This window comes from Poecilia reticulata, linkage group LG19, assembly GCF_000633615.1.
Source record: "Poecilia reticulata strain Guanapo linkage group LG19, Guppy_female_1.0+MT, whole genome shotgun sequence".
In the NCBI taxonomy this organism is placed as follows: domain Eukaryota; kingdom Metazoa; phylum Chordata; class Actinopteri; order Cyprinodontiformes; family Poeciliidae; genus Poecilia; species Poecilia reticulata.
The window spans coordinates 26,854,661-26,865,838 of record NC_024349.1 but is presented as its reverse complement, the minus strand read 5'-3'; the positions used below and the strand labels follow the sequence as shown (position 1 = coordinate 26,865,838).

Genomic DNA, 11,178 nt, shown 5'->3' with positions numbered 1-11,178 from the left:
GTGTGTGTGTGTGTGTGTGTGTGTGTGTGCGTGTGCGTGGTGCTTGTAGGAATTGGCCTGACCGAGTCCCTGGCCATGACACCGGCTGCCTCGGTCTCTGGACTTTACTTCTCACACCCTCAGGCTTCGTATTTCGCTGTGGGAAAAATCACCAAGGAACAGGTTCTCATCACAGATTCAGTTTCAAGACACTTTACAGACAAACTGATCCAAGTTATTTACAGATTCAATTAGGCAACTTGGTGTAGTTAAATTAAGTGTTTCAGAGATAATTACACACTTTTTATTTAAATTTTAGTTCTAAAATAATGCATCCAGTTTGGTTTCCTATATCAGTTGGGCAAACATTTTCTGTCCCTTCTTCTGGATGAGCTTGTAGAGGCATTGGACAAGAACTAGTCCGTTCACCAGAACCATCCCAGTGTGAGCAGTCATCTAAACCAGTAGCAGACAGAACAACACAGGAGCACTGATCCAGGAGTACTTTCTATGGGACAGAAAAGAAAAGGGTTAATGGGAAGAGGAAGTTATTGGCAACAATTGCTCAGCTTATATCCCCCTCCAGGAAGGTGCCTGCTAAACACGAGGCCAGAACAGGAAGAAAGACAACATAAAGTTAACAGCAGCAATAATTGTGGGCAACATGTAATAAAGAGGAGGCTGGTGGTGATTATGTCCTCCAGCAGCTTAACCAAAGAAGCTCCAACTATAAGCTTCATTACAAAGGAAAGTTTTAAGCTTCATCTTAGAAGTAGACAAAGTGTTTTACTTATAGACAGACAAAACTGGGATCTGGTTCCTCAGGAGAGGAGCCTGATCACTAAGGATCTGGTTCCTGTTCTACTGTTAGAACCAACAGTAAACCTGCAGTCTGTTAGGGACATATGGACCAATCAGATCTCTGTATGATGGAGGTGATTATTAAGGGCTTTATTTAAGACTCCCAGGAGGGTTAGGTCTTAAATTCTGTCCTGGTTTAACAGGGAGCCAACGAAGAGAAGCTAAAATAGGAGAAATATGATCTCTGTTTTTGATTTTCATCAGAACTCTCTGTGCAGCATTTTGGATCAGCTGAAGACTTCTAACTGTAATTTGTGGACTTCCTGATAGTAAAGAATTACAGTAGTCCAGCCTTGAAGTAAGAACCTCTCAGGAGGAGATGTGGTGGAGCTAGCTGGTTCTCTTACAGCTGAAATATTCATATCAGCTGCTGTTTATCCAAAGCGTTTTGGCTGCTCCAATAACTGCTAAATGCTAATGCTAGCACAAAGTGAATTTAGCACCTTTTTGTTAGTGGCCTGCTGGTTAGATCAGCAGTTGGGTTCTGCCACAGTTCCTCATATAACATGAAGAAAAAAGTAATTCTTAAAAAAATCAGTTAACCTCTTTGCAGTAAATGATTCTGATTCTGAGCGTTTTACATCAGTTGATCTCTGCTAACAATACAGACAGTTCACTAGCAATCCCCCAGAGAGAAACAGAAATGAGAAAATCACAACATGATGACTTAAACCTGAGACCCAGAGCAACATCCAGACTGAGGTTCGTTGTGTGCAGGTGGAGGACTACGGCAAGAGGAAGGGGACGAGTACAGAGGAAGTGGAGAGGTGGTTGGCTCCCATCCTTGGCTACGAACAGGAGGCGTAGCGTCATGGATCAGCTTCCTGGTGGAATCATTCCAGCTGAGGCTGGAATGATGCTGTGCTGTTCTGTGGTACCACACGCTGCTGCATTTATTACCCACAATGCCTCAGTGTTTGACTTTAAATGGGAATATTTCAAAGTGTTCAGGACCAGTCTACCACATTCAGATCAGCTGGTTTTTCGCACTATTCCTGTTTTAGAGTTGGTTTAAAATTTATACTTGAAATGAAAATTTCATATTAACCAACAGTCAGTTTTATTTCATTTTTTACAATGACTATTTTGTTAGAATAATCAGAGTGGTGCCTTGGAGGCTGCAGTGTACTGTCACACATCATCAGGGATCTCAGCATAGAGGAGCAGCTGCTGCTGCTGCTCCTCTATGCTGCAGCTGCTGCTGCTGCTGCTGCTGCTGCTGCTGCAGAGAGATCCTTCAAAATCAGTAAGTATTTCATTTGTAAGCCATGCAGCTGTTCAGAACATAAAAAAGTGGGATTTTTCATTAATAATCTTCTGATATGATCAAACTGCTAATTCTGTTTCTGGAGACTCTACAGGTAATCTTCAACATTGTTACACCATACTGGCATTTGTTAATGGTACCTAAAATTACTGTTGTCAGTTCTTCCTCATAATTTTGAAAATACATTCAGAAGGTAGTCTTGATTTTATGTTTCTGATCAATGAACATGTTTCTATTGTCTGATAAATCCCAAAGTATTGTTATATCAGTGTTAAATGTGCTTGCATGTTTGTAATTGAGCAGCTTGGAGTAAATAACAAAGATGAAACTTTTTCAAACATGTAAAAGATGTAAGTAAAAATCATTTATGCCAAAGTTTTTTTTTAGAAATTAGGAGGATTTGTACTAAACTAGGTTTTAAACTAACTTCTAGTTGACTGAAACTGGAAAGCTAACCTTTTTAACATTGTTTTCACAAGCATTGATTGTTGTCACTAAGTGGTGCTCTACGTTTCTTCCTACTGACCTGCTGTGAGGAAGTTCAACTGAGAACAAACTGCTGCTCATGTTGTGCCATAAAGCCCTGATGCTGCAGCTGGTGTCAAACTGACAGCTTGGTATTTTTTAGTCTAATTGTGAAATAATGATGGTAACTTGTTGAACATTGTGAGCTGTTATAATAAATGTTTCATAGATAATAAACGGTCATGTTTCCTGTGTTTTAACTCCTATGTTGACTGAAGTGAGAGCTCTTTGAGCCTTTCTCAGCGTTAGACTGTTGGATAAATGAATGTTCCAACGTCGTCTCGCTCTGGACCAACTACCTGCCAGAAAGACCAGCAGGAGCAGCACCGGTCTGTGGTGCAGAGGTTAGCTTTGCTGCCTCTCAGTAACCTCACTGATTCACATCTCAGATGTTTGAGCACACGTTGGGTAAAGTGGGGATTCTGATCACGGTAAATCATCTGATAGCTCCCAGGATAAGGAATGTTCCTTCACTCAACTAGATGGTGTTCTCTAATTCTGTCCTGTCTTGATGTCATGCAGTCATAGTTTGTCTGTTGTTTCCTAACATTATTTTTTTTTCTGTTAAAATGAATTTATTCTCAATAATAACTTCCAAATTCATACCCTCCCAGAAATGAAAAGGGTTTATTTTGCTGCCTCTTTAAATTCAGGTTGAACTGGGTTTAAAATGCCAGACAGCAGTATAACTTTATCCAGGGTCAAAATACACTATTTGTGCTTTAAAGAATCTACATCTGCTCTATGATAATTCATTGACCATTTCAGATGTTTGATTCTTAATAAAGCTGATCAAAATTAGTTAAAATGGCAAAAATAAAAAACGGTGTACCTGTCTGCCATGCTGTACGACTGAAGCCATTTGCAGGATTGTGTTGTCATTATTTGTGGACCTACGGATAAAACAAGTTCAAAGTTGATTTTCTACTCAAAGGTCCAGAACTTGAGTAAAAATGCAGAGCACTCTAACTTAACTTAAGCTTAGAATTGAATTTGTTAAGCAGGACCAGGTTTTTCCCCCACATTACTGTCTTATTTTCAGCCAACTATTTCAGCTTGAACCATTTCGACTTTATTAAGATAATGATGTCATTTCCATTCTTAAAACTCAAAGTTAAGATGGACACAGACTTCTGTGTGTTGCAGCTTTTGTGATGACATTACATGATGATAGTTGGTGCCGTCACTGCAGGCCGACGGTCTGAAACGTGGAGCCCATCAACAGTACGCCTACACAATGTGAGGAAATGGAGAAGCAAATCTGTAAGAACTGATTTTTTATTTTGAATTTACAATCATGACTGAGTAATAATGTTTGCCTGATTGTCAAGCAGAGCAGAGCAGAGCTGCATCCATAAAGCACAAACATGACGAAGATCCTGCAAACATTTAGAGCAGCTCTGTTCTGAAAACATTTTGAATCATATCATTTTCTTTCTACTTCACAATTGTATATTGCTTTGTGTTGGTCTTTCATATTAAATTCCAATTAAATATAGTTATGTTTGTGGTTGTAATGTGACAAAATATGAAAAAGTTTAAAGGGTATGAATACTTTTGCAACCCACTGTATATCTTTTGGGTCTCATGAACCATTGAAACTATATTCTACACAAGACTGTATGAAGTTGGATGGGGAATTTTTTTCTCTCCAAGGAATAAATACATCATGGAAATTCGGACAAGCAAACTCCTCTAATATTGGAATCTTGATGGAAGCCAGTCATGCCAAGTCTTTCATCAGGAACCTTTGGGAAAATGTAGATTCTGGTCATGACCATGTAAAGTAAAACCAGCCTTTGTAAAATGACTTGGTTGTTGTATGTATATATAAGCTCTTCTTCCCACCGGCAGAGAGCGCAGGCTGTTCAACAAGGCGCATGCGCACACGCTCGTTCACACCTGGGCTGCTCCTCCTCCGCCAAGCGCGCGCCATCCAATGAGCGGGGACCTCCTCCGCTCCGGCTCCCAGCGCCTCAGCCGCAGCATCATTCCCTTTCCCCAGCCTGGATCCCACTCTGCAGGCTCAATCCGGGAGGCAGCTCACCATGGCTGACCTGGGAGAGGGAGAGGATGAGATCCAGTTCCTGCGAACAGTAAGTCTCTCCAGGTCCCTCCGCAGGCGAAGGTTGGCTGGGTGTTCACTGCGTCTGTGTGGGATGGATGGTAGGGAGTTTACCGCATTAAGATGACAGCCCCGCTTCATACAAGTCATTGGTCTTGGAGTCCGCATCCTGCTGACAGGAGGAGGGAAGAGATGTGGGAATATAATGATGGAGGACAAGAAGAAGGATGGTGAATGATAGTGAAGGTGTATAGTGCAGCCAGCGGTAGTGCCATTGTTCCAAAGTGGAGTTTTGAGGAAGATCCAGCCCGTCAGTGGCGGTGTGTGTATGTACTGGTGTACTGGGCGGGATGGTGCGGTGCGGTGCGGTGCGGTGCGGTGCAGTGCAGCCTGCTGCAGCTGCCTCACTTCACTGAGTTTGTTTCCTGCAGTCAGGTGAAACCAGCTGATGGGCTGCATGTCAAGAGACAGGAGCTGCTTACAGCACAGCATTGCCACACGTGAATCGTCACGTGAAGCCACTGCACCGATGGCTGCGGGCTTTTTAAGGGAAGCCTCTGGCAAACATACAAAATGTTCTAAGACTTATTACATAAGCCGATATGCAGTTTATTGTGAACTTGTCTGCTTCTCTGTCAAGATATGCATGACAGCTTTGTCACAGACTTTTTGAGGGACCTGACTGACTGAAGCTCGAAAATCTCTAGAACAAGATTGTTGGTGGGACATTTTGGGATTACTGCATGTGTTGATTTTAGAGCTGCACTGCACCACATGGATTTCCACTGAGTCACTTGACTATTTGTACAGTGAATGATGTCTTTTAGAGGCTAACACAAACATCAGACACTAACAATCACCCACAGCTCTGCAGTCCTGTGTTCTGCTCCAATCTGAGTTTGTTTCCATTCCCACAGCTGGACACAGACACCAACCCGACAAATACTCAATTACATGTATGGTGTGTAGCTTCCATCCAGCTGCACATGATGTGAAGAACAGGCATCAAACTGAATAACCAAAGAAAATGGAAAGATTCAACTTTACACTATAATATATTCATAAAAAAGTGAAGAGTTTGTCATTACAAATCTCTGCACACATAAATCTAAATCTACCAAATCTTTAGAGGCGAGTTCATTTCCCCATCACAAACTCATAGAAGTAGAAGTTTGAGGACATTGAGATGTTCCGTTTCCTTCTACAACACTTTGCTCCCAAGAGCTCAGTGAATTCCAACCTGGTACCATAATAGAATCCGACCTGTTCAATACGCCCAGTGGGTTCATTTCTTCACTACTTCTTCACAGCGGGGGGTGCACCGATTGCAGCTTTCTGGCCGATTACCGAGTACCGATTTTTAATTTATTTTTTTTCGTTTTTTAAAAGCCTAACATACCGATTCCAATTTTTCCTAACCTACCAATTATTTTTTTCTCTGAACTGCTGCTCAATACAGCAAGAAAATTGCTGGGTTGGCAACAATGGGGTCACTTTTTGGGGGCTCGTTTTTGAACTTTAAGTTACTCATTTGGGCTTGGAAATAAGCAGAGACACATAATAAATCCCAGAATTTGTCTGTCATCCAGGTCGTTTACGTCAGACTCTCCCTGCCCATCATTTCCCTGATGATCCGTCCCGCTTGTCTTTGTTAATGTCAAGTTAATATACACTGCTCAAAAAAATAAAGGGAACACTTAAGTGAACAGCGCAATGAACGTAAAAACAGCCACGAATGAACAAGTGCGTAAAGTTGTGCAACTAAACGCCATTAATTAATATTAAGATAAGTGTCACAAATCTGTGCAACAGCCATCTGAATTGGAGAGGAGCACTGCACTCTGACACCAAACACAGGGCCGTAACGCAGAACTTGGAGGCTGGGGGAGGGGTGGGGGTGGGGGCTTTAAAATCCTTCTTAGAGTTTTCCAGACATTAGTGGGACACACGAAAACATGCACAAATTACTAATGGGTTTTTTTTGTACTGGAACCATTAAACAATTTCCCCTTCAGTTCAGCCTTATAAGTGGAGACACATTGTTAATGTTACCATTATAAAATAACTTACAATTAAGTTTTGATCAATGTAATTTTCACAGGTGGCAGAGCGTTGCTGTCAGCAGCTGCTGAAAGTAACCAAAAAGTTACTTTTAATGTAACTTGGTTACTTTCCAAATCAAGTAATCAGTAATCTAAGTTACTTTTTCAAGGAGTAATCAGTAATCCGATTAAAGTTACTTTTTCAAAGTAACTATGCCATCACTCAACATGACCTGCTGGTCCGGTCCATCAGTCAAACCTCTCTCAGAGGACAGTGGTTGATCGTTAGACCTTTGCTGATCGATGTGATTAGTGAATAAGATCAGCTTCACATGTAAAAATCGGCCGATCACTGATGTCTCTGTGATCAAAATTAAGGAAATTGTCACTGATGAATTAGTTGGCCATTAAATCGGTGCACTCCTACTTCAGTCAGCTGTTAGTGGTGTTACAAGAAGATGGCAGTTATTGGGAGAACAGCACTTACCTGACTTACTTAAACTGTTACTATTTTAACAGTTTAAAAATCAAATATACCTTAATCTGCACAGTGTAAGACTGTCTTAGCACTACCACAGCTAGTGTCCATGCTCTCAGCTTTCATAGGGTACAGCCAATAAGCAGCAAGGAAAATAAAAGGATCTGGTCCTTTGCAAATGCTAGCCAATGGCGTGAACCTTGGCATTTTCTTTTTATTATTTTAGACATGCGCAACAAAAAATCCAGTCTTAGAAATGACTTGGACTCATGTTCCACAGGAAAACCTGTATTCACTGTCTTCACAGTGAGTAGGTGGGATCACTGAGTGGTTTTCTCTCTCAGACCAGTTGAGCAGAACAACTGCGCTATGATGTCATTTTTCCACTTTCCCTGATTTTCTTAAGAGATCTGCCAATACTTACAAGTGAAACTCATCTTTTCTGGGGATCTTCCTGAAAATCAGCCATTGTTCCCATGAGGACCCCCTCACACACACACACACACACACCTACACAGCTACACACACACACACACACACACACACGCACACATACACACCAGGTTACATCTATACTTAATTTATAGAAGCTTATCTTGTGTGCAGATAAAACAATTTTGTATTTATTGTTTCATGAGTATCGTTGAGTGTTTCTGAATTGTTGAAGTCCAACAACAGATTTTAACGCTGAAGGCGCATTGTGGCCTCATAACACAGTTTATAAAAAACTATATGTTTCGGCCAAAATGGGAATTGGCAGGTCAGGCTTTTTGAAGATCAGCCAGATAATTGCGGTCAGTGCACCCTAATATTTAATGGATGAATGATGAATCCAAGAATATTTGGCACTTTTGCATTATCTTTGAACAATGCCAATAGCATAAGCTTCATGCAGTTTGCATATAAAAATACAAAGCTTATAATTTTTTCTTTCTGGGTAATTCCATCTGGTCAGCTAAAAATAAAAAATAATAAACAATATTTAGCAGAAGCACCCAGGTGCAACTGTTAATATTGAAACGAACTAACAACACTTGTTGTAGTACTTTAAGGCCTATATTTTTTTTTATTTTAAGTGCTGCCATTACTATATGACAACAAAGTCACTGTTGACTTTATGATGTTTGATTTCATGATGTAAAGCACTTGTTGCTGAAATATGCTATACAAATAAACCACAAACAAGTAAAGCTAGTATGACAATAAAAAATCCTTGAATCCTTAATTGCTGAAAATTGTACTATGAGCAACTATTTTGCATGATTGATTTCCTCTAAAGGTGATCAGTTATTGTCCGATGCGTTCATGATTATGTTCATTTCCTTTCTGTTTTCCCTTGGATGTCCTGTAAAGCTGTAAAATGTTGTGTTACCTTGTCTAGGAATAGTGCAGCATAAATAAGTTGTTTTGCCTCATTCTATCATTTTGGTAGTTTTAGTAGTTTAGCTTTACTTTTTGTGGTTTCTTCACCGTCTCCATTAATGCACGTTGTCTGAATACGCATGTATTTTTCTTTTTCATACAGTTACTGCACCTCCTTGTTCCATCTTCTTGTTCTTCTAGCTGCTGCTGCTGCATATCCTCATTACAGGGCATTAAGTGTAAGTTGATGACAGAGCTTCTGCAATAAAGGTGGGATTCTTGGTTACTATGCAGACTGGTTCTCAGCAGGCCATGAGTTGCCTCCTCAGCATGCGGTGGCCTCTGTGCCATGGCTGCAGTGAGTGCAGATCTTCTGGCAAAGCCTGTTAGCTGATCTGATTCCTGAGTTCCTGCATATGAGATCAATGGCAGCAGTTAAATGTTTCTCCAGCTTTTGTTGTTGCCTTGGATTTGATGTAAGTTGGAAGCTGAATTGACTGGGTGAGCAGCTAAACAGAAGACGCTGGGAATGTCAGGACATTGCAAGATAAAAAAAAGAGTTGAAGTGATGAAATTCAAGTCATTGTATTAGTCCTCCACAAGAAATAAGTTCTTCAGTATGAGTATCTAAAGCACCTCAAAGTGAAAGCAACAGGAAAGCTGACAAGATAATATGGAGAATATTGGTAGAGTATGAACAGAGACTGAGATGCTGTCAGAGTTATGAGAGGAATATGTCTTAAATAATAAGCAATGCACTGAATCTCTATGGGGCTCTGTGTGTAAAGTTACACACATTTAGCTTTCCATAAAAAAATAAGTAGCTTGGTCATTGCCTTTCTATGCAATTTTGGTCGACTCTCATCTCCTTTCACTGTTCCATTTGGTACTTCTCCCATTGAAGTGGATTTCTCTGGTCAATTCTTTTTTTCTTTTTTTTTGACTGGGTCAATCAGCAAACAGGAGGAGAAGTCGTAAACAATGACGTCGATTTTCTGCTCTGTTTTAGAACTGTAGTCTGCCTGTAGTTTTAGCAACAGCAGCGGAGAAAGTGAGTGAAAGCATTCAGTCCATGTTGGTCAGACTTCCAAAATACTGAGTTAATATTAACAGCCGCAGCGATTTGATTGACTCCTCTCTCTTTGCACCGGAGGACATTTGTTTTCAGCACAGGAAAATTCCAGTAAGCTTCATAGCGTCGAACTGGTGCATCACATCCGTCACAGACAAACGTTAGTCCACGCTTCTAGCAAGCTACCATTTCTCATGGTGTGAAAACAGGAAATCTGTGTGGCCAGTAAAGTCAACACAGTGCAGATGTTTTTGGTTGTGATGACCCCTTACTGATGCCAGTTATGGACAAGCCTTATAAAGATTAGGAGGGTTTGGCATACCTTGTCTCGGAGATAACAGAAGAAAGTAAAGCTTCGGAGCAAAAACACACAGATGTTGTAATCACCTTATTGTCACCAACTGATTAACATTTAGGATCATAGAAACAATTAGATATGAAAGCTATTATTTTAAGCTCTAACCTTCTTCCTGCCAGAACAAGACTACATTCATTTATCATACATGCATGATAAATGAATGACATTTTTAATTCTTGTTGCCAGTAAAAATATTTTTGAAGACAAAGCAAACCTGAATAGCTTTGATTGATGTTCAATAAATCAGACTAAACATTTCCTGTTTCATGTAATAATAAACTCCACCTCTGTCCATCTTAATGTTTATATTTTGTTACTGATGTGTTAGGTTCCTAATCATTCATTTGCTGTTCTGTAATTATACTCTGAGTCTTTTTGTATTCAGTGGTTGTTAATTATTCACAACAGGGGAAGCGCTAACAGTGACAGCTGGACAGTGGAACAGAATTTTGCTGTTATGTTGAAATAAACCTGAAATGATTGGGGAGTTGAAATTTTCAAACTGTCTTTAATATTTTAATTAGAATCTTAGGCAATTAGCAGTGCATCCAGCAGTTAGTGTGTGTGTGTGTGTGTGTGTGTGTGTGTGTGTGTGTTTGTGTGGGGGTGTGCGTGCATGTGTGTGTGTGTGCGTTTTAACTGGTTGATATATTCTACCAGAGGTGGAAGATTTCCAGGATGTTCCATGACAAATACAGATTTTTTAAAAAATGACCAAACAAAATTTGTAGAACATTTTGGTCGTGCTGGTGCTTTTGCCCCTCTTGCACTCAAAGTACTCTGCATTACATCGTCGTCTACTGAAGTTGCTTATCTAAGTTTAAGACTGAGCCTAAAGGAGCAGCAGGCATTCATCCGATGGAAATACATCATGTCAAGAAAAGTCGAGCTCATCCCACTTCCCCATGCTGGAGATTTTAGTTTAATAGTAATAATAAATAAAATTACCTTAAAATTAATGACACAGGTGACATCAAGACCCAACAGTAGAGTCAGACGGTAATAATCTGGTTATAATTAATCTGGTTGTGTGTGTTGTTATTGTGTCCTGCAAACTTTGCTTTAATTCTACTCTTTTCTATTTAATCATAAAAAATCATAGTCAGGCAGAAAGAGAGTCATGAAACAGGAAGAGCTGGTTTCCTGAAGAAAAGGGGAAGTTTCTATCT

At 40.2% G+C, this 11,178-nt stretch overlaps 2 protein-coding genes across 2 annotated transcripts in view; both read left to right on the top strand.

Moving 5' to 3' along the window:
* The window catches only part of mtr (5-methyltetrahydrofolate-homocysteine methyltransferase), a 37,108-nt gene extending 34,299 nt beyond the window's left edge, over window positions 1-2,809 (top strand). Inside the window, exons 32-33 of the mRNA XM_008438069.2 lie at window positions 50-162; window positions 1,558-2,809. Of these exons, the coding sequence (XP_008436291.1) occupies window positions 50-162; window positions 1,558-1,647 (203 nt within the window). The 3' untranslated portion in view covers window positions 1,648-2,809. The remainder of the gene's footprint in view (window positions 1-49; window positions 163-1,557) is intronic.
* A 1,419-nt stretch (window positions 2,810-4,228) lies between these two features.
* LOC108167265 (ryanodine receptor 2-like) overlaps window positions 4,229-11,178 on the top strand; it is a 32,140-nt gene continuing 25,190 nt past the window's right edge. Inside the window, exon 1 of the mRNA XM_017310718.1 lies at window positions 4,229-4,728. Within this exon, the coding sequence (XP_017166207.1) occupies window positions 4,681-4,728 (48 nt within the window). The 5' untranslated portion in view covers window positions 4,229-4,680. The remainder of the gene's footprint in view (window positions 4,729-11,178) is intronic.